Here is a 23,569-nt window from a genome sequence, read left to right on the forward strand (position 1 = left end):
CCCTTATGGGACTTGTAGTTTCCGGCCGTTGCATCCCTCGAACGAGCACAGTCTGGAAACTACAACTCCCATGATGCACTGCGCGGCGTTTCTTCTCCTCATTGTCCTGAACCGGGAAGCGAGGGAATTTGAAGCGGCCGGGAGCGGGGTTCCCCTGGTAACGGCCTCTCGCCAGGGATGGGGCAGCCCGGCGGCTACAGGTGCGTCGAGTGCAACCGGGAAGCTCCTGAGCTGTACAGGGACTATCAGCGCGGGGTGCTGCGCATCGCCATCTGCGTGAGTGGGCCGGTCCGGGGGCGGTCAGTGGGGTGGGGGCTCCGGGGTGAGGGTGTCTGTGAAGCGGGTGGGGTCACCCGGGCTCAGGCCCTGTCGGTCCCGGTTCGGGGCTAGGCGCCCTGAGCTCCCCTGGGCGGGTGTTTTAGTCACACCGGCCCCTTTGCTCTCTGCATTGTACGTACAAATACGCACGCTGACGCCGCGTCCGCAGCCGGAGCAACCTTCAAGCCGTCCCGGGGGCAGCCCTTGTGCGAGCGGCGCAGTGGCAGGGATTACCCCGGCTGTCTAACCAAAAACCTGGGTTCTGTCCCGTTCCCTCCTCTCCCCCCACCCCCCGAACGGCTCAGTCCTACAAGTTGCTCCAGGACGTTGTGTGGTGTGATTATTATGGGGGGAGGGATAGCTCAGTGGTTTGAGCATTGGCCTGCTAAACCAGGGCTTGTGAGCTCAGTCCTTGAGGGGGGCCACCTAGGGATTGGGCCAAATCAGTACTTGGTCCTGCTAGTGAAGACAGGGGGCTGGACTCAGTGATCTTTCAGGGTCCCTTCCAGTTCTATGAGATAGGTATATCTCCGTATATTTATTCTTGTCCCACATCTCTTTAATCTCTCATTCCCGCAAACCCACCCAGGGATTTCCCTCTCCCTGAATCCCTCTCCTCCCCCCAGTTTTGTGAACTAGTCACATACAGTGTTGCCAATTTAGTGATTGCTGGGAAATTTGAATTGAAATTGAAACATTCATATACCTTTTTAAAGCATATAAAGTGTATGATAAAATACATGGATCTGAAAAAGTATGATAGATTTGAAAAGTATGAACATAGACTAGCTTCCTTATACAGCTGTTTTTTATGACAATGTCAGTGCATTCATTTCAGTGATGTTGGCCAACCTAATAATTTCAAATTATGATTTGTAAGCAAAGTCTAAATGAGCTCTCCCTGACAGCTAGTGAACTGGGGGGAAAGGCTTCAGGACCAGATTGTATTTACATTCACACCTAATCTACCTAGGTATCCAGCAAACAGAGCTGTGTTGCCCAAGTGATAGATTTTGGCTGGGATTGGGTTACAAATCACTTGAATGCAGGGGGAGGGGGGAAGAGGAGGTAATGAAATGTTGTTGTTCTTATTGTATGAGTAAAGGGTAGTAGAACTGTACTTAGCCTGTGCTGATTGAGGGCATCGAGAGAGGGTGGGGACAGGTATTTTGCTTGGTCTGCCTGAGTCACAAGTACTATTTGATTTGCACCTCTCCACTGTTTAAATACAGAGCTGATTAGGCTCCATAGATAGTCTTTTGTTTTGTTAAGTGACCACTATAGCTGAAATCACTCATAATCAGGTCTAAGTGCTTAGACCTACTGTGGAACAGTGTTTCTGTGGAAGAGACAGCCCAGTCTGCACTAGCAGTGAGATTCCCCCACTGAGAGCTCAGCTGAAATCACTGAGAGCTGGGTGGAACCTCAAGAGAGCAACTCACAGAGGCCACAGTGGCAGCAGAAGATGACTGCGCAGGGCCATTGGCAACAGAGCAATGGAGTGAACAGTGGCACAACGAACAGCAGTGGGCAGAGCGAACAGTGAGCAGCTGGGGAAATGAGCAAGGTGCCTTCTTGCCCCCCATCTGGGAGGTGAACTCATGTGAAAACACCTCTGAACTCTGAGTCTCCGCTGACCAAGGACACACTTGTGAGTGTTAATGAGGCTGTTAAGAATGCTGGAGACACAACACAGTTCATGCGAACAAACATGGCTGTCGCATCATACTTTCTATTTAAGTAAGATATACCACACGCTACAGACTGGAGGCCAATGTTAAGTACATTGTCACTTGTTCATCCTGAAGTTGAACACTGGTTCTGAACAAGGCCAGCAAATGCTAACTATCTTTCTGCAAGAAACTCAACTGACTGGCTAGAAGCATGTGGTGAAACAGTGAAAGACTCAACAGTTGAAAAAGTGAAGAACTTTCTCACCACATTCAAAAAATTGTGCATATATGTCTGATTAATTCACTGATGCAAATGGGCATCAAGTATTAAGTCATTTTGAACATTATCTTGATGTCAGTGATAGGCCAATAGATGCATTTTTAGATGTTCAAGTTATAGAAGACACATCGGCTGCATCTGTGACAACCCACATCTTAGAAGAATTAAATGCTTGTCAGTTGGACCATAAACAGATGGCTGCTTGTGCATTTGATGGAGCTGCAAACTTCTCTGGAAGACATGGTGGAGTACAAGCTTTGCTCAGATAAGTGTATCTCTAATCTCTCCTATACGCACTGCAGAGGCCATCTACTCCAAGTAGTGCTAGTACAAGCTGCAGACTTTTCAAAATACATTTTAAAAGCTGTAAATATAATGTCTTCATTATATTCTTTTTTTCAGCAACAGTCCAACAAGACTGAATATCTTGGAAAATATAGAAGATACACTGGGACTGAAGTTCAAATTAGTCCAACCTGGAAAAATCCTCCGGCTTTCCCATGAGTGATCTTTGGCTGTTGTCTTAAAATTACTCCAGCCATTATTACAGGCTTTGGAAAGTATCTACCAAGATGGGATGGATCTAAGTAGTGAGGCTGGTGGATTACTTTTGCTACTACGTTCAGAGAAGACTATTGCCATTGTCTCTCTTGTAAGTCTACTGTTGAAACCACTTGGTTCATTAAACAATGTCCTCCAGGCATCTGCTAAAACAGTAGTAGATCTTTGTCCAGCAATAGAAGCTACGTTTGTATGAGAGAGTTATCTATTGAAAAAGTACTGAAAGAAGCAAAGACTTCAGTCCAGAAGTTGACTAATGAAGGCATTTATATTGAATCCTTAAGTGAAGAGGTCAAGAAGTGTTTGTTAAGACAACTGAAAAAGTACGCAGACTTAATTCTTAAAAATCTACAACAGTGACTACTAGATTCTGTTCAACTTTTACATAGCTTTTACAGATCCATGTCTTATAAAACATTGACAGTTGAGTGGAGTGAGGCACTGCCAGCAATGGGACTGCCACGTGCTCAGGACAGAATAAAGAATTCAAACACAGAGTGGAATATCGTACGACGAATGAGTGAAGATTTGACTTCAACTTTATTATCACTAGTGGCTCAACCCAATCTTTATGCTGTTTCCTGGGATGAAAGAAGTAGGAATTCATCTCTTGCTACTCCCAGTCACAACAGCTACAGTTGAACTTTCTTTTTCATCACTGAATAGAATTTTGTGTTCTGAAAGAAGTCGCCTTCTGCCTGATCATGTGAATGAACTAATGAGCATATCAGTTAAAGGAATGGAAGTACTGGACACATGAAAAGCCACCAAAGATGAATGCATTGCATTCAAGAAGTTCATTAACAGAGTTGTGCAAAATTATAACAAGAAACCAAGAAGGATGTAGATATAGTGCTTCATAGAAGGCTTGAGTAGCCAACTTTAATTTGTGTGATGATTAAAAAACCTGAGTTAAAGCTAATAAAATGGTCACGAAACATTTTTTCAGTTTTTAATATGGTGCCATACGGCCCATCTTCACCCTCACGGTCTCACCCCTCATCGGCCCTAACACCCTCCTCGTAAACTAGAACACCCCACACACCCCAATTTCAGTCTAAATTTTGTTTTGTTTTCTGTCTACTTCCTCATCCTCCTGCAAACCTCCCCCCTTTTTCTCCCCCGCCCCCCCCCACTAGTCAGGCCGTATATTTGGAATGGATCTTTCCTCTTCCCCTCAATTTGGTGGTCAGTCAGTCTTAGTAACAGGTATTTTCGAGGAGCAGGTTCCAGTAGATTGTATCCTAATTGCTGGCTTGCTGTGCCTAGTTCTGGGTATTCTTATGCCACCAGACCTCAGTCTCTTACTAAAGTCAGCACTATTTTGCAAAGTGGGACCATCCCTCACTTCTGGGTTTTTTGTGTTTCAAAACTCAGACCCGAAGTGCCTTGAATGAGATTGGGAGGCAGCCTGCCTCAACACCACGGTTAGAATGATGGTCACTTTTATGTGCATCTGAGAACTATTATAATTACTCCTTCATATCCCAGTCTTTAATGCCTGCATTAGAGGCTGTACATACTAAGCAGTACCTATTTGAGGAGCATTTCCTTTTTTATTATTATGGATATTTATCCTTTTTTCTTGACAATTTGCCTCCAAAACACTTCACTTTGTCCAGTGCATTTCATTGGCATTAAAAGGCTTGCTTCTGTTTTCCTCTCCCAAATGTTTCACTGACTTCATAGTTAAGGTTGAAATATCATTTCTGTTTTAAGGATTGTTTTAGACCTTTCCTTATTTATAGCTTTCAATTTTTGGTAGTACTTACCTGTGTTCTTGTTGCCAATGGCTTGTTTTATGAGTATTTCTAGTAGTGAGTGAAAAATAGGGCCACTTACAGAATTGTATTTTAGTGTATGACAGACTTTGATTTTGATTTTTGGTATTGAAATGGAAGAGCCTGGAGGTGTCCCTCAATTACCCATTGGTTTCTATCCATGTTCGTGTTATGTCCCAGTACAACCCCTGAACTTGTTTATTCCTTGCAAATAAGAAAAATGTGCTTGTGGCACAGTTCGTAGAAAAATGTTTTATGCTAAAAAAAAATTACCCTTGTATCATTTGGAATTTCATTGTTATTATGCAGTATATACCTCTTATATTTTTGCATTATATTTGGGCTCTTAGCAGCTTGAGAAGAAATAGTGCAATATCTTGCCACCTGTCAAGCCCTAAATTTGTAACTAAACTCCAAATGATGGGCACACAACACAAAATAGTTGAGCAGGGAATTTGGACAAAATGTATAATAATTTTAAGTGTTCTGTCACTTCAGTTTTATGCTTGAACGTTTCTGATATTAATAGCAAACAGCATATACAGTAAACATCTGGTTTGTGAAGGTCTTAGATTATTTTTTGTTTTTTAAAAAGTAGTGGTTAACATAAGTTGAAATAGAACAGAGAGTGAGTGTCTTCCTTGATCCAGCAGAGGCTGAACACTAGGCAGAGATAAATTATTTATTATGATGGAGAAAGTTGACATTCCTATCCTCTTCTTCTCCCACTAGAGCAATTAATTAATGATCAAACAGCTGCAAGCATGCTCAAAATCTCTGCAGACTCATTAGAAATGTGCACAGTTCAGTAGATCTCTCAGGGCAAAGACAAGGCATTATAATGGAGATTTCTGCAGGTCTTAAAAATGCACATTGCAATGAAAGATTGACACACACACCCCCTTGGTTTTAGTGTAACGTAGTATGTTAGTAATGGATCTATGCTACAAACTGTGCAAATCATTGATAAGATACATATTAAAATCTTTGCAATGGTGTATCATGCTAGTGCAGGGGTCGGCAACCTACGGTACGCAAGCCAATTTTGAGTGGCACGCTGCCGTGGTCCCGGCCCTCAGCCCCCCTGCCCACCGCTCTCCCCTGTGGGGGCAGGAGGCAGAAGCTTTGTCCTGCGGCAGCCAAGCTTCCCCCATCCCCCGCATCTTCCCCCAGCGTGGTGCTTTCCTGCCCCTCCCCCTCTCCTTCCCTGTGCCAATCAGCTGATGGCCCTAGGGAGGGGGAGAGGGAAGAGCGGCAGCGTGCACGCAGCTCTGTAGAGAAGCAGAGAAGAGGTAGGGATGGGGCCTTGGGGAAGGGGCTGGAACAGGGCATATCCCTTCCAGCCCCCTGCCATGAGCCACTCAGGCTGGTCAAGGGTCATCGGCAATACCAGGAGGGATGAGCTGGAGTGCCAGTGAGAAGGACAGTTGGGAAAGTAACTGAAATACAATTTATCAGGAAAATATTGTCTAAATGGACAACCTACACTAAATTCTCCATTACTGGGGGACAATCCTTACTCCTTGCTATATTTGCTTTCCATAACTAACTGTATAACTTTTCATGAGTGAGGTACCTGAATACTTGGGATGCTAATATCTAAACTTTATTGTTAAATTTATTCACCTAAATTTGGATTGTTGCTAATTATGTTCTATATGTATCTAATGACTTTAAAAACAAACTTTGTATTTGTGGATAATCTAAGCAGTATACTCAGATGAACAGATACACACATTAAGAAAAGAGTATTATATAACATTTTAACATGAGGTTTAATAAATAATTTAAATCTGTTAAATGGAAATCAAGAGAAACAAGGTGGGTGAGGTAATATCTTTTCTTGGACCAATTTCTGTTAGTGAAAGAGACAAGATTTTGAGCTTACACCAAACTTGAAAGCCTGTCTCTTCCACCAACAGAAGCTGGTCCAATAAAAAATATTACCTCACCCACCTTGTCTCTCTAATATCTTGGGACCAGCACAACTACAACACTGCAAACATGGAAATCAAAGTCGCTTCAAATACTATGCAGTAAAACAAATGCAATGTTTACGCCTGAAGCCATAGCGCATCAGACTTATCACATCTCATAAACTGAAGTGGATCAGTCATGGTGACTATTTGGATGAGGTAACTTCCAGGGAAAACTCAAGAGCCTTGTTCGTGTCCAGAAAGTGGCACTGTTTTTCCTCTGGTTCAGTATTTAACAAACTGGTATTAAGGGGTTCTGTGATTCGGGGGGGTGGGGCATATTCCACATTGAGATGCAAAATAGAAGTCTAGGCCACTTGTGGTTTATTAAAAAATCAAAGTTGCTTTTTGCAAGAGTTGAGGGTGTTAATGCTGGTGTCAAGTCCAATTTACAGTTTGTCTACTTAAAATTCCCCATGTGATTTTAATTGTATATGATATTCTTCACTTATCCCTAACTATCATGCTTTTGCCACTGGCTACCACTGGGGGTTCACCACACCTTAATGTCCAGATTATTGTTCCTAGCTGCTGCTACAGGTTGCTGTAATGTACTGCCTCTGCTGCCTCCCCCAACCTACACATGAAAGAACAAACAGGCTGTAAGGGACTTCTTGGCTTCCTTCTTTCTAGTCATTATGACCTCCATTTTATAAGGACACAAGGTTCTTCAATGCGTATCAATCCAAATTCAACATGGTGTCACCACCAAAGATAAATGTGGCTAGCTTCCCTGATGGTCAAGGTATCCAGTGTTTATTCTGTGGGGGAGATTTTTTTTTACCTGAAACAGTGCTTTCCTTACTATACTGGTCTTTGAGAGACAGCCAAGTCCAGGCAGACATCTCTTTCTTTCTCTCCCCTTGGTATGAAAACTGTCTGCAACAGACCAATAACAACAAAAATAAAGTATGAAATATGTTTTGACTCTCTCCACTTGCTTTCACAACCAATGCCAACATGGGTGGTCAGTATGCAAGTATAGTCCCTTTCAACCTAGTTAAATAGACCAATGTGATCTCCCGGGGCGCGGGGGGGAGGTAGAGAAACGCTAGTCTGTTTTATGCAAATATATGGCGCCTTCACCACTGAGGTCTAGTGCCCAGGCATATCAGTTCCCACTGTTCTCTTAGGGAGATAGCCTCAACTTTCCACAGAGTTTCCGACCATTTACAAAGTCATTGGAAAATCTTGGCTCCTGCCAACACTATAGAATGGAATGCAGGTCATGTGGCAAGTTGAAGTAGTCCCTGAAGTACAAGAGAGAATACCACGTTGCAAATGGTGACTGGAACAAGTCTAGGGTGCTGATGTGAGGTGATTTGCTTTAGAGCAGTCTTCATGACTGTCAACCAGCCCTGTCTGGACTTTGACCCCCTAAGTAGTGCCAGATTTTCTTTCATATTGAGGGCCAGGGGGAAGGAGTGCCTATACCTATGAGGTCACTAGATATTTTCAGAAGGAGGTACACTGTGGAGCTGTGCAAGAATCACAGGAACAGTTTTGCCCTATTAGTCATGTCCATGCAGCTCCAGCACCCAGGAAAATGTCAGTACATTGATGAAATCTACATCATCAACTTCAGATCAGAATAATATAACCTACATCCCCTCAAGAGCTGCCTTCCTCATACTATTTCTGGCCTCAGATTATCAGGAATAAATAGCCCAAGGCTCCATAAGAAGCTTCATTAAGGAATTTCTTTAGATATTTATCTTCACATTCCCATTTTATCATTCAATGGACAATTCTCCACTTTGCATATGAATGATTTTTTTTTTCTTCAACTCCGATCATTACAGTGTGATGAGTGGTTCCAGGGTCTCTTTCAAGATCATGGTAGTATTAATATTGGTTAAGAAAGAAGCAAATTAATTCCTATCTCTTCCTGGAAAGTTCTGATTAGGGCTCTGTACAGAGAAAAAGCTGAAACAAACACAGATCGGGATATGGTTTTTGTACTATCTTGGATTCCTGATAAACACAGACACATGATGCCACAGAAATCATTCATAGCCCTGAACTGAGGATGAATCTTATTCGGTGCAATGTCTTATCTCAGAAGAATGTTAACAGAAGGTGAAGATGGCTATAATGGAAAATGAGTGGAGTCACAGAACTAAAACTCCAGTTCTTAGTGAAGCTTATTGGAAATGTAGGTCCTGTATGCAGACCTGCTTCGAGAACCAGTGTTCACATGACCCCTGTGCAATAACTCCACATCTCACTTTATCACATCTGTTAGCCTAGGTCAAGATCCCATTGTCTGTTCTCCACTCTCTCAAATAGTAAATGCAAATAAGATTTTTTTTCAAAGATATTCACCCATAGGCAATCCCTGCAAAGCAGTCCATATATCATATGCTAGCTGGGGATAATGGAGAGGGCTCAATTCAATCCAAAGAATGGGTACCAGAAAGAAAGGGCACAGCATCGACCAGCTGAAACACAAGTAACTCATTGAGGGCAATCTTCCTTCCAGGGGATAAGTCTTGTTCTTGTCATGATGTTCAACATGTTTTATGAAAACCATATCAATAAATTAGGAAGAACAGGATCATCCTGATCTGAGAGAGAAAAAAACTTCTGTCCTGGACAGAGTACAGAAATTCATAACTCTATGCTCCAGTGCCCATCAAAGTGGAGGTGAATGTCAAGGCTTACCTATCTTCTGCATATCTTAAGGTTTAGTGATCCTGCCCATTACTGTAGTGTCTGAGTACCTGCCACATAAAATCAACAGCAGTAGCAAAGTCCCTAGTGGACTTCAGGGTCAAAATTCTGCTTGGGATAGGTTTTTGGGTGGAAAGTTTGGAAGCAGTTTGGACTAGAAAAGGATGCTTGTGATCACTTTCACTAAGGGCTTGGCTACACTGGAGAGTTGCAGCGCTGGTGGTGGGTTTACAGCACTGCAACTTACTCACCGTCCACACTTGCAAGGCACATACAGCGCTGCATCTCCCTGGCTGCACTCCTGCTCTGCCTGGGGTATAAGGATTGCAGCGCTGGTGATGCAGCCCTGCTCCGCAAGTGTGGCCACCAAAAGCACTGTAATTGGCCTCTGAGGTATTCAGAGGTATCCCAGAATGCCTGTGCAGCCACTCTGCTGTTTTGTTGTGAACTCTGGGCTCCCGGAGCTGCTTATCTAAAAAACAAATACAGCTCGTTTGCTCGAGCAGAGGCAGGCAGGGGGATTCCTTTGGAATGTTCACAGTTTGCTTGAGGAGAGAAGCAACAGGGCAGGGGGGAGGGGGTTGTCCGTTTTGGAGCAGCTGCTTATCTGGTCTGAAGGCTATTTGCATATAGTGAATAAGAGAGGGGTGGGGGAAGGGGTCGAAACTTTTAAAATGATTGAAGGTTGGTGCTGTGTATCTTCCAGTCCTTAGAACTTGCAAGGCAGGGAGCTGACACAGTGTCAGCTCCAAAAATCCACTCTCTCTGTCTCCCCCATGCTCCCTGTCACACTCCACCCCACCCCCCTCTTTTGAAAAGCACGTTTCAGCCACTTGAACTCTGGGATAGCTGCCCATAATGCACCACTTCCAACAGCGCTGCAAATGTGGCCACACTGCAGCGCTGGTAGCTGTCAGTGTGGCCGCACTGCAGCGCTTTCCCTGCACAGCTGTACGAAGACAGCTGTAACTCCCAGCGCTGTACAGCTGTAAGTGTAGCCATACCCTCAGGGTGGAAAGGCTTTCTCAAAGAGGAAGATTTTTCATTGTTTCCCAGAGATGGTCAGACTCTGGATTTGCCTGATCTCTTACATGGCAGAAGTTGAAACCTGCACCCAGAAGTATCCTTATTCATTGTAAATCAGTTTGATGGATTGGTGATGCAGAAAGTTCAGTCAAGTGCCCGGTGGCATCTCTGTGCATCAGGACCCAGGATACAAGGTGATAGATCACTCTCGCAAAGTGGGGCAAGGTCTCTGCTAGATGCCTCCCTAGGATCATGCAAAAGATAGCATGGAAAAAGCAGCAGTGATTCTGTGTATGCCAGAAGAGCCTATATCTCTGTTGCCTGATTAACCTAGAGTTGGACCAGCCAATGTGTCTACCTCACAGAGGAGGTCAGCTGTTGCCAAAACTTATCCTCCATCCCACACCAAATAGGTTTAAAATGGATACTTGGATGAGGTAAATATCACATTTACAGACCCTGGAAAGTAGTCCACAAATAGAACATGTTCTACAGGCCAAAGCAAAGTCAGTGGTTTAACTACCGCATTAACCAAATGCAACATAGCTTTGAATTCCTCAAGGAAGGGTGTATGAGATTGTCCAAGCATAAGATCAAGTGTCTGTATTATAAGGTATCAGCATGTTCAAGAAGAGGAAGTTTTATCAAACCCTGACATGCTTCCTTAGGGCAGCTACCCTGTTTCCAGTCCCAAAAGGCTATACAGCACAACCTTGGAATTTCATTCTGGTCCTTCAAAGAATTGACTTGAACCCCTATGGCAGGTGTCATTATTCTTTCTATCCATTAAAGCAGGCTTTCTAAGAATTATCTCTAATCAAATGAGCTTTTGAAGTTGGGAGCCTTCTTGGGCAAGACCCACTATTGTATTGTTGTTCAGATAGGTAGTCTTCACAACTGTCATAACATTTAGTCACAAAGTAAATTCAAGAAATAGTCTTCCTTCCGTCAAGCATCATAGTTCAGACTGTAAGAGCACAGTCTGAGGACAAAGAAGTCATGTCTCCACTAATGAGATCTACTAGATGGCCATGTGGACATCCATACATAAATTCACCAAATTCTACATATTGGTTATCAGTTGCCATTTTTCAGTAGAAGTCTCCTCCATGCCTCAGTGCTCCAGGGAAGATAGAGGATATATGATTTCCTTTATCTTGGGTATTAATAGTTAATAGGTGATCCTGCTTCCCATCCTGAAGACACGCTGCAAAGAAAGTAAAGGGAAGTTATCAAGGTTTGACAATGCCCAAAAACTGAGAGAAAATTTCAGTTTTTGTAAACAAACCTCATTGATAGAAGGAAGGAAAGAGAAGGCAGGGAAGCACCTAGCATTTAAAAGGAGAGCTTCAGTGGGGTAAAAATCATAGTCCTAGGTGACACCTCATTAGCAATTCAAGGCACTTTTATGTCATTCAACCAATCTCTCCCTCACACTTTACAATAAAACAGCTGGATTAATTGAGCAATAAACACACAATCTGCAGTTAAATTTTAACTGAAAAGCCCTTTTTAAGCAGCAAGGAGGAGAGAAAGCAGGGATGAGGGCTAAGTATTCATGTGGTGGAGCCGGGGCAAAGAAGCTACCAGGAGTCCAAAAGCAACACTGAAAATAAAATATGTTGTGTTATTCTTATATACATAATTCAGCAGAATTATGTGGTAGTAAAAGTGTTTCCCTTCTATTAGTCTGAGGGAGTTCATGCAAATTGGGCCACTGGCAGGATAAAGGCAGAGGATTTGACTTCAATACAATCTAAGACTTAAATGGTCTAATTTAATAATAAGCAATTACCTTTTTCTCAATGCATCTTATCTCTGCAAGATGGCTGAGGAAGGATCAGTTTACATACTTCAGCAGTTATTGCAGACTATTTAATTCGTCAAAACGCTCAGCCATGGGTTTGTGATGTGACAAACTTTTGTTCCTACTAATCCTCTTTCTGTTGTGTTCTATGTATAGTGTGTGTTGGTGGTGACAGACTAGAACTCCTCATCATGATGCTACATTGGCTGTTTCATATGTTTTGTGTGTATATGGTTTCCAGATGCTGCAAAGTAGAAAACCCACAGTTGTCATCAAAATTGCTATTTGTATGTGCGTGTTCACAGCAGCCTCCTCACAGGAATCCCTATTGGGATTTCTTTGTTCCTAGTCTGGGTAGAGTGGAATGGTCTGGTATTTCTAAATTGCATGCAAATCATTCACTAACAGCAGGGGTAAACAACTATGGCACGCATGCCAAAGGTGGCACGTGAACTGATTTTCAGTGGCACTCACACTGCCCAGGTCCTGGCCACCGGTCCAGGGGGATCTGCATTTTAATTTAATTTTAAGTGAAGGCTCTTAAACATTTTAAAAACCTTATTTACTTTACATACAACAATAGTTTAGTTAGTTATATATTATAGACTTACAGACAGAGACCTTCTAAAAACGTTAAAATGTATTACTGGCACGCGAAACCTTAAATTAGAGTGAATAAAGGAAGACTCGGCACACCACTTCTGAAAGGTTGCCGACCCCTGACTAACAGCATGCTACTTGTATCCTTGACACAGGCATTTGCTTAGTTGATCTTCTTCAGTGTAGTCTTTCTGCATGTCCCGTTACTTTGGTTCTGTCGTCCTTTACTTTTTTGTTGGCTCCAAATAGAGAACTCTCTCCTAGAGTTCCACTTATGCATCCATGCTTTAAAGTTTTGTGCTTTTTAATGCGAACATGGGGGCACCTTGCATCTCTCTCCATCAAGCACCTACATTATTCCCTTGTACTCAAAGGTGAGTTCAGTTTGCTTCTGACTGTCCACAGTTTCTATGAACACAACTCCAAACAGTTCTTTACACGTTTCTTGTGCTACACCAGCCTGAAGCCTGTGTAAATTACTGCCTTTTCAGAATGTTCATTTTTTTTTCTAAAGAAGAATCATGAAAGAAGTGAGACATTGCCTTTAATTAGAGCTGTAATTTGTTCCATGGTAGATTTCACACACTATTAAATGGTCATTACATTCGTCAATTATTTGTACCCTTTCTTCCATCTCTCTGACTTTAATTTCAAGCCTATCAAACTGCTGGTTAATTGAGTCAATTTTTGAATCCATTACCTCTAACTCTGTCCTACTACATAATCCCATATAACATTTTCTTCTCTGATCCAAAATGTGGTTCCCTTAGAACCTGGCCAAAATATACTGGCTTGGGGGGGCACCATACCTCTAGCACAGAGGTGGGCAAACTGTGACCCACAGGCCACATCTGGCCCGTGGGACCCTCCTGCCTGGTCCCTGAGCTCCTGGGCCAGGAAGCTAGCCCCCAGCCCCTCTCCTGCTGGTCCCCCTTCCGTGCAGCCTCAACACACCTTGCCGCCAGCTCAATGCTCTCAGCGGCTGGGCAGCACAGCTGCAGAGCTGTGGCCTGACCTGGTGCTCTGTGCTATGTGGTGGCATGGCTGGCTCCAGCCAGGTGGCGTGACTGTAGCCAGCGCGGTAAGGGGGCAGGGAGAAGGTGGGGTTGGATAGAGGGCTGGGGAGTTTGGGGTGGTGGTCGAGGGTGGGGTGTGGATAGGGGTCGGGGCGGTCAGAGGGTGGGGAACGGGGGTTGAATGGGTGCAGGGGTCCTGGGGGGAAGTCAGGAAGGAGGAGGGGTTGGATGGGGCAGCGGGGGGCAGGCAGTGGTTCTGAGGGCAGGCAGGGAGAAGGGGTGAGTGGATGGGGCAGGGATCCCAGGGGGGCAGTAAGGAATGAGAGGAGGGGTTGGATGGGGGGTGGGAGGCAGTCGGGGTGGGAGTTCCAGGGGTGGTCAGGGGACAGAGAGCGGGGGTAGGGATAAGGGGTAGGGGCCTGGCCACGCCATGCCTGCCTGTTTGGGGAGGCACAGCCTTCCCTAACCAGCCCTCCATACAATTTCCAAAACCTGATGCAGCCCTGAGGCCAAAAAGTTTGCCCGCCCCTGCTCTAGCACAAAGCCTTGTGACTCAGTGCACCTAATGGTGGCTTCACTACTGATGGGGTCAAGTTTCTGGTAAATTTCATTAACTGTTTTTGAATTCTTAAACTCTCCAACAATAACAGAATTAAAAATGGAGGTTCTCGGCCAATGGGAGCTGCAGAGCGAGTGCTCAGGGCGGGGTAAGGGTGGAGGCAGTGCGCAGAGCTGTCTGCCACACCTCTGCCTAGGGGTGCAGGGACTGGTTGCTGCTTGCAGGGAGCCGCCTGAGGTGAGCGCCTTTGGGATCTGGCACCCCGCTCCCCCTCCCATGCCCCAACTCCCTGCCCTGCACCCAAACTCCTCCCAGAGCCCATGCCCCGCACGCCAGCCCCACATCCCTCCTCCCCCCCACACACTCTGAACCCCTCGTGGCCGTTCCTCCGCCTAGGAGAAGCATGGACATGTCGCCACTTCCAGGGAGCCTACCGGCCCCACACCAACTGGACTATAAACCAGACTTTCTCTGAAGATTAGAAATGCTGGTTTATAGAGCATTCCGATTGGTACAGGGCCAGATAACACAGCCTTTACAGTATTGTGAAAGGGCTTCACAGCAAGGAAAAGGGTTCTCTTCCCAACATGGTCTCTTAGCTTTCTACTCTGAACTATCTTTCTTTACATAACAGAAATTATTGCAATATAAGGTTAGTTTTTTTTAAAAAATGAAAATATAAATCAGCGATGCTGGTGCATTCCTTAGATGTTTGAAGGCACTCCGTTGTCTGACTGAGATGTCCCAAAATACCATGTAGCACACCCAAGTGTAATTTATTGTTATGTATAAATCAGAACTTTATTTTAGAACATATCAAAATAGCTGATATCTTTTATTTTGTTGGGGTGGGGAAACTAAATGAAAGCTTGAATGCCAGGATAAAAAAAATGAAGCTAGCTTTTTTTTGCCTGAATTAAAATCCATTGCAAAGAGGGGCTTCATCACAGAAATCCTGACATAATTTTAAGAAATACTTGATGCCACTATAGTGTTGTTGTAAACAAATAAAAACAGCAGGTTTTAAAATAAACTCATGCTTGTTTGCTTGTTCTTACTTCTTGTTACTTCGTTAATTTCAGAAATCCTGCCAGAAACCTGTGGACAAGTACATTGAGTATGATCCTGTTATCATCTTGATTAATGCCATCTTATGCAAAACACAGGCTTACAGGCATATTCTTTTCAATACACAGATAAATGTAAGTTGTTAGGTCTTTTTCTTCCTTTGGCTTTGTACACAATGTATGAGACTCTGATGACAAGTAAATAAGAATCACAGTGAAAACAAGATTTAGTAGCTGCCCTAAGAGTTTATTTTCTTTCTCCTGCCCCTCCACAAGCCCTAAAAAGTTTAACTACTATTTTGTTGTCTGCCCAAATTAAAGGTCTAATGCTATAAACAAAGCATGTGGAATACCAAACTCTATAACTGCTGCTAGGAGAGCTACCATCCAGGTAGAGTTAGCAAACATAGCTGTCAGATTAAAGATATTGCTTGCAAGAGTTAAACTTATTTTTGTCAGAAGAGTGAGCACACGTGATTTGGAATACAGACAAGGAGCAGAGCTGTTGAACAAGAAGGGGCCATATTTCAGTAGTCTGTTTTCTGAGCAGAGCCTTTGGAAGAGGTCTGCTTCTGCTGCAAATTGCTTATTACAACCACCACTAGAAATGCAGCTCTTTAAATTCAGCAGTAATATAAGGTACAATACTACCATATTACTATACTAGAAAAGACTAGTATTACTCTTTTACAGGCTTCCTCTACTGCAGTAAAACAAGTTACAAAAATTATGGCAAATGATGATGATGGCTTGCATGTTAGGAATCGCTGATACGTAAGTACCCACGGTGAAGTGCTGTAGAAAGAGCTAAAGCTGCCATGCAATGACAGGACCCAGAGAGCTGTTGAGAGTATTGTGTGGGTTAAAGCACTTTCATGTGTCTGGCAGTTGAAATTCTGAAGTTCCTATGTGCATGTCTATGCAGTGCAACAACGCATACAGCAGGGGTGTGAATTATAAAGCGCACTAAAGTGTTGCACGCTAACTGGCCAATGTAAACCCTGCTGATGTGCACAGAAAGTTCCTGCTAAAACTCTTAATGCACACCAGCAGGGTTTACATAAGCCAGTTAATGCACAACACTTTGGTGCACTTTAGAATTCATACCCTTCTAGTGTGCATTATCACACCGTGTAGACAAGCCCTTTGTGCTGCAGAGCAGCTGCACAAAAGGAAAATTAATCACTCAGGGTCATCGTTCTAGGCCATGTGATCTTGGTGGGCAATTGTGGACTAGTGATTTCCCGGGTGAAAAGGAACACAGAGTTTAAGCAATAAGACTTGAGGGGCAAAATACCTGCTTCTGGAGACAGGATAGAGATGTCTTACTTGAGGCTTCTGAAAGGGCTTATCTATATTCAGAAATTGCACCAATCTAACTGAAATTGGTTTAGTTAACATAAGAATGGCCCTGCTGGGTCAGACCGAAGGTCCATTCAGCCCAGTACCTTGTCTTCTGACAGTGGCCCCCTGTGCCAGGTGCCCCAGAGGGAATGAACCAAACAGGTAATCATCAAGTGAACCATCCCTTGGCGCTCACTCCCAGCTTCTGGCAAACAGAGGCTAGGGACACCATTCCTGCCCATCCTGGCTAATAGCCATTGATGGACCTATCCTCCATGAATTTATCTAGTTCTTTTTTGAATCCTGTTATGGTCTTGGCCTTCACAACATCCTCTGGCATGGAGTTCCACAGGTTGACTGTGCACTGTGTGAAGAAATATTTCCTTTTATTTGTTTTTAAACCTGCTGCCTATTAATTTCATTTGGAGACCCCTAGTTCTTGTGTTATGAGAAGTAGTAAACAACACTTCCTTAATCTACTTTTTCTACACCCGTCATGATTTTATAGACCTCTTGTGTGGACTCTTGTATGGCTTAAACCTGGCTTGTACCAGTTTTGCTTGCACCTGTAAAGTTATATAACCAGTTTTAAACTGATAGAATACACACAAACGTTGCACCAGTTTATCACACCTTTAGTTATACTGGCACAGCTTTGTGTGCAGACCAGACCTAAGAGGGATTTGTCTGTGAATACCTCTGCCCAAGAAAGCAGGACTCACGTATATCTTGTAATCAAACTAACCACACTACGAAAATATCTGACTCTTAGCTCACTAATTTCGGCTCTGAATGGGAAACAGACTTTCAAGGCCTCAAATTCTGGTACTGCTCAGCAGAGGGTCCATGCAGCATGGGGAGGTAGCAGGGCATCCAACTAAGCTCTTCTCCCTGCCCCCGGTGGGGCTGCTTTGCCTTTCCTGCTGCTGGAGTCCCAGCGCTGCTGCCTGCTTTGCCGATCATCCACCGAGGTGAGTGAGGGCAGGAGGGAGACGTGGAAGCAGAGGCAATGCATGGGATTCCAGCAGGAAAGGCAAATCAGCCCAATGTAGGGGGGAGGAGGAGGAGCTCAGCCAGCCATCCTGCTGCTTTCTCCCTCCCTGTGCTGCAGCCATAGGGGGTGCTCTCCTTGTTTCTGGGCACCCTGAGAAATTTTGGGGGGGATGATGTGACCCCTTCCAGAACCTTTCATCTGTTCCCCCTGCCTCCTCCCCGCTAGCCACAGCTACGTGTCACCTCTACACGTGGGCTGGAGCTGGGGCTGGGGCTGGAGCCATGCAGAGCTATGCTTTGTGTTCCCAGCGGTCCCCAGAGCCCAATGCCCCACCACTGTGCCCACCACCCCACGCCATCCTCTTACTCCATGCCCCCAAGCAGTCTCTGGCACCCACCACCCAGCCTCAGGTCCCCCTCCCCAGAACCCATCCAGGCCTTGTGCCCACCTGCCCTCAGAGCTCGCTGGAGCCCACCCACCCTGGCCTCATGTCTTCCCCACCCTCTGTCCTTTGGTGCCAGTCCCTGGAGCACTTTCCAGCCCCAACTGGCTTCTTGACCTCCCCAGTCCACCTCCAGTTACCCACTTCTGCCACATCCCAGCCTCCCCCTATCTCCCCAGGCTGCTATCTGGAGTCTCCTTGGTCCCTCCTGTGACCCAGAGCCTCCTTCTTGTCCCTCTGTTACCCAGTCCCCAATGGATCATAGTCCAATAGCTTCACCTCCTGGCTCCAAGCTCAAAAAGCACACATTCACACCCTGCTTGGCTGCCCAGGTCCCAGCCCATACCCATTCCTCTCCCTCCCTCCCACTCCATTTCTGCTACTTGGCTCAACTGGGGGCATGGGGAAACATTTCAGGGGGGAGGGTAAGCAGCAATGCCAGGTGGCTCAGGCCAGCTCCGTGCATCCTGTTTTCAGTTTAGGGAAATAAGATCACCTAACTCTGTGGGCAGGGAGCTAGCAGGCAATTGGGAAGCGGGGGGAGGGGAGCTGGATGGATGTCTGAATCTTGACTATACTTTGACCAAGAAATTTGGAACTTGACAAAAAATAGACTATCCCTGAACTAGGCTGATAGTCACATCCCTGACAGAGTTTCCCTATTGCTAGTGATGGAAGATCACTTCATTTATAAACCAGGCACATTAAATATGGATACACATTTATTTTGGGGACACACACCCTGTGCCATTTTTTTTACAGTCACATTTTTCTGGTGATAGTTTAAGCTCTGTTTTAGACACTGAATTATGCTTGCATTGAGCCCCTTTTCTTCCCCTCCACATCCAAACACACTCACATACCACAACTTTATGCTTTCTTCTGCCTCCAGCTGCTCATATGTCTTGTCAAGCCCAAACTCTCCAATTGGGCTAATATGTTAAAGCAGCTAATTGTTATTAAAAAGTGTGCTAATCTAGTAGAACTGAACAAAGGTCATTTGTTTCTATTCTTGAGCAAAAGTAATAAAGCTACCTCACTTGTGTGCCTAGAGATGCTAAGAGATGACCTTGAATTAAAATACTTAATACTAATGCTGTCAACATTCTTTCATATCAGATTCATGGGAAGCTTTGCATATTCTGTTTGCTTTGTGAAGCTTATCTCAGGTGGCTGCAGCTACAGGATTCAAGCCAAAACACAGACCCTGATGACTTAATCAGATATGCCAAAGAATGGGACTTTTATAGAATGTTTGGAATTGCTTCTTTAGGTGAGAACTATGATTTTCATATCATTATCAAATGATCTTTTATATTAAATCTTAAAGATGAATACATTGAAGAATTTGCTAGTACAGAATGCATGACATATTCCACCCCAGAGGTGGCTGAGTGATTTCTCTGATAGATTTATATGTAGACAGTTGAAAACATTTCTGTGGTTCTTCAGGAAAAAATAGCACAACATAAATTACTTCATTTATTCATATTCTGTTTCCTGCCTTCCTTTAATGCCACTGTACATGGCAATCACCTGATTGCAGTGTAGTCTGGGGTGATCAGCATTAAATATCAAAGTGCCAGACGATGACAGTATTTCAGAATACTAGGTCTGAATAGGCATCCATTTACATGGTGGTGTTTATAAAGGGTAATGGACAGCTATGCCTTATTCTAGGCTATAAGCAGCATGCTGCATTATATGTAAGGTATAATTGATTCAAATATCAGTTAATGAACATGTTCTGCCACGTGCTTTGTGTCTTTTTAGGTTGCCCACCATAACATTTTAATGCCAGTTGCCTTTCCACATGTTGAAGCTAGATCAGTCCAAAATATACTGCTTCTAAATATAACCTGTTTAATGCATCCTATTAGTAGTTCAAGTTTAGAATTTGTCCTATTCTAAAAATGTTAGGAAACTTTGGGAAATATTGTATGGATTCTTTATAGCTAGTTTGTTTTGCATGCCATTGAGAAAGAGAGAAAAGAAAACTAAAACCACTTCTCCTGACTGGACAAATGTTATTTTAATTCTTTTACTGTGGAGGCAATTAGCAACTGGAAACATCAATTCCTTACATATTGTTTCACTGCAAACTTTACTCCTAGAGTTGAGATGATATTGACGATGATGCTTATGAAAATAAACAGTAACCAGGAAAAAACATGTTGACTTCTGAACCTTAAATAAATTTTTTAAAACATTTGTCAGATTGAACAATGACAAGTCTGGTTGGTAAGTAGGGAAGAGATGTTGTTTCCAAGCTTCTAAAAGTGCATTTGAAACAACAGAAGGGGAAAAAATAAAAATTTAACTTTCTTTTAAAGTATATTTAAATCCTTGTGGTACTTCTGTCTAATTTAGACACATCTAATAGAGCCATAAACTTCAAAGTTGAGAGAACCCTTAATAACTTCAGTTTAGGGGTGTAGCTATGCTACCAAAAACTAACTAATTCATCACCTGTGCATATCCTCAGCAAAAGTGCTACTGTAGATGAGGATCGGTGTTTATATTGCTGTATCTAACATTGCTCTGAGCAGGTTTTATTAAAGAGTGGAAAAGTGCCTCTGAGCTCGGTCTTCACTAGCACTTCCTCCAATGCTACCATTGCTGGAGCAGCACTGATGGTGAATTAATCCAAAAGCTACTAGTATAGGGAAGGCCTAGTAGTTCAGTAACACACTGAGCCTGTGTGTTCTTCCCTGAGCCAAAAGATTCTTTGTTGCTAACCTTTCAGGGAATATACCTAGTGATAACATGGGCTAACAGGGTAAAGACTAGCTGAAAAGACAGGCTGTATTTAGGAAGGAAAAGTAGAAATAGAGAAAAGTTTGCAGATTCATTTTCCTGTTGTGTGCAGTCATATAGATAGAAGTGACTGAATCCTTTTGTGGAGATTGGACTGATTTGGGTTATTGGTAGAATGAGTCATACTTGGCTAGGTTAATAAAGATATATGGTGGGTGCGGAGGCAATGAGAGGATGTTTTGTTCATAACTGATTATTAAATTTTCTTTAAATAGTCAGAAGCTCAGTTGTATTTGGCACTTGTCATTTTACTAAGATTAATCAAGAAAGGTTTTGATTTGGTGTGTCCCATTTTCTACTCAGAACAAACTGCATATTTGGTTGGCATCTTTACTGCCCTTTGGCTAGCGAGACCTGAGAGCCTGAAAACCAAGTCAGACTTCATCTTTCTTCTGAAAGCTCTGCTGTTGTCTAGCTATGGAAAACTTCTACTGATTCCAGCTGTTATTTGGGAACACGACTATACGCCTTTGTGCCTCAAACTCATAAAAGTATTTGTCCTGACATCAAACTCTCAAGGGATTAGAGGTACTTTTCTGCTTCTGTTTGTTAGTATAATATCTGTTAAATGTAAGAGATACTGTTGCTGTTACGTAAGTTACCACTACACATTGTTCTACTTACTTTTTCAGTGATTTTAAAAAACGTTTCATGTCTGAAGTATTGTTGAAATAGGGGTGGTTTGTTTGTTTTTTTAGCCTAAAATTTTAACACTGGACCTTTCATCAAAAGTGAATGAAGCAGAAAATGTGTGTGGAAAACTTAAACTTATCTCACAATAATTGTCTCTGTAGGTGCAAATCAGGTACAAATTGAGGCAACTCAATGTGGGTCACTCAGACATAGAAGGAAAGTTGATTTCATGGTTTGTGTAATATTGTAACATATATTTAGTTTGATTGTCATCATTTTTACTGAAGCTGAAAATTGTGTGTTAGCTTTTAAAGAGGCATTTTCTTCCCAGGTGTGCATAGAATCTTAAAGTAGATCTTTTCTGTATGACCTGCTTAAATATACATATTGATCAAAAGCCTCACACAAACTTTCCATTGACATCAGAGAGGTTTTGACCAAACTGTTTAAACCTCTCCCACAGTAATACAACTATTGGACATACTGAGCATTTTGTTCTGTTTTCTTTTGCAGTTACCTTGAATTTAAGCCAAACGCTCACTTTGTTGGCCATCTTGAGTGGATTAATTTTGGAAAATGGTATAGTCTACTTCTTCCAGAGAATGGGATGGAATGTTTGAAAAGGCAGCCCAGTGTCCATTTTCTAAATCTTGGATTATTTTGAAAATCTAAAGAAAAACCAACATGGTACATTCTCAAAGAATTATCCTCCTACAGCAAGCCTCAAATCAGCCTCAAATAGTTTTATGAACAAAAGCTTTCCATGGTAATTGACTGGAAACAGTTATGATTTAAAATGAAAAACTCCAGTAGTCTGGCAACTGTATGTGTTATACCAGAAAATGTCAGTCTAAACTTGCTTACTTTCACACCAAAAATATGAGTGTGCCACTAGCCTAATAGCTTCCATAGATCCAGCTGTAACAGAAAAATGGAGGCTAACAATTTCAGTACTACCACCAATCACTACTTCAGATGTTTTTTCAGAAGGAGCTGGATGAGATATTTTCCTTAGGAGAGAAAAGGAGTAACTGAGAAAATTGAAATTGAGAAAGTACTGGTTTTGTTTTCCTAAGAGTCATCAACAGATAAAGAACTAAGTATGGGCAGAATTGACTGATTACAATGGACAGACTAAGCTTCATTCTTGGATATTTGTGAAACAAGCCAAAACAATAAAGCAGTTATTTGTATTTTAATCTACAAAGTGTAATAATTGTGACAGTGTTTTAAAGGATGTGTTTGAAAACCCTAAATGTCTTTCTTTTTAAAAAATTGTTTAGAAAGGCTCCTGATTATTTCATTTAATCAGTTTAGGTTTAATTTAAAATTTTCAACTTCAGTATTTGGTGGGGTTCCAAGGGACAGCAACAACAAACCAAACTATGTGGTAAAATTGATTTGAAGTGGTCTAACACATAATATAGGTGAGATCCTAACTTGTTGTAAATCTGCCAGTTTATGCTGAATATCTGGCCTATGCCTTTAAGAAAAGATACTTTACAGTGCTTCAGAAACTACCCCGGGGGGATTCTGCACTGAAAAATTCTGAAAATTTTGTCAAAATAATACAATATAATCACAACATTTTCAGTTGTTTTGGTAAGTTATTTAAACTACAATACAGAAAAAAATCACTAACTATTCAGCATTTCCTAAACATATGAAAGTTAAGTTACAAACACTTGGTAACTAATACTCTGCATTCCAGGTTATAATCCTGGATTTTCATTTAAATTACATTACAGAACACCAAACAGCCAAAAAAAAAAAAGGTCATTTTAAATTGCTCAGACTTTCACACATGGAAAGTCATACAATTTTGCTAATCATGGTCCTGGACCTGGCTAGGTTCTTTTAGAATTGTTTGGTTCTCATTGTCCTTACATTTTATTGACTGCTTGGTAAATGTCTTATTTGCCCTCTAAATCATTTTGTTTTTTAAGGGGGAAGTAAAATAAATCCTGAGCTGTAATCTAACCCCATTGTGCCACTTTGGCAC

The 23,569-nt window shown here is 42.8% G+C and overlaps 1 protein-coding gene across 1 annotated transcript; it reads left to right on the forward strand.

Annotated features, from left to right (window-relative positions):
• The first annotated feature begins 67 nt into the window (after window positions 1-67).
• ARV1 (ARV1 homolog, fatty acid homeostasis modulator) lies at window positions 68-22,766 on the forward strand. The gene is made up of 5 exons (XM_050949192.1): window positions 68-276; window positions 15,353-15,472; window positions 19,237-19,390; window positions 21,238-21,462; window positions 22,081-22,766. Exons 1-5 carry the CDS (start codon window positions 178-180, stop codon window positions 22,185-22,187), a joined length of 705 nt encoding a protein of 234 aa, XP_050805149.1. The 5' UTR covers window positions 68-177; the 3' UTR covers window positions 22,188-22,766.
• The last annotated feature ends 803 nt before the right edge of the window (window positions 22,767-23,569 follow it).

This window comes from Gopherus flavomarginatus, chromosome 4 (genome assembly GCF_025201925.1).
Source record: "Gopherus flavomarginatus isolate rGopFla2 chromosome 4, rGopFla2.mat.asm, whole genome shotgun sequence".
Lineage (NCBI taxonomy): Eukaryota > Metazoa > Chordata > Testudines > Testudinidae > Gopherus > Gopherus flavomarginatus.

Bases quoted from the DNA above. Each gene is read 5' to 3' on its own strand.
- ARV1 (XM_050949192.1), top strand. From the start codon at position 178: ATGGGGCAGCCCGGCGGCTACAGGTGCGTCGAGTGCAACCGGGAAGCT. The intron at 15,473-19,236 runs GTAAGTTGTTAG...CTTTCATATCAG, and splicing joins TTTTCAATACACAGATAAAT to ATTCATGGGAAGCTTTGCAT. The intron at 21,463-22,080 runs GTACTTTTCTGC...TTTCTTTTGCAG, and splicing joins AAACTCTCAAGGGATTAGAG to TTACCTTGAATTTAAGCCAA.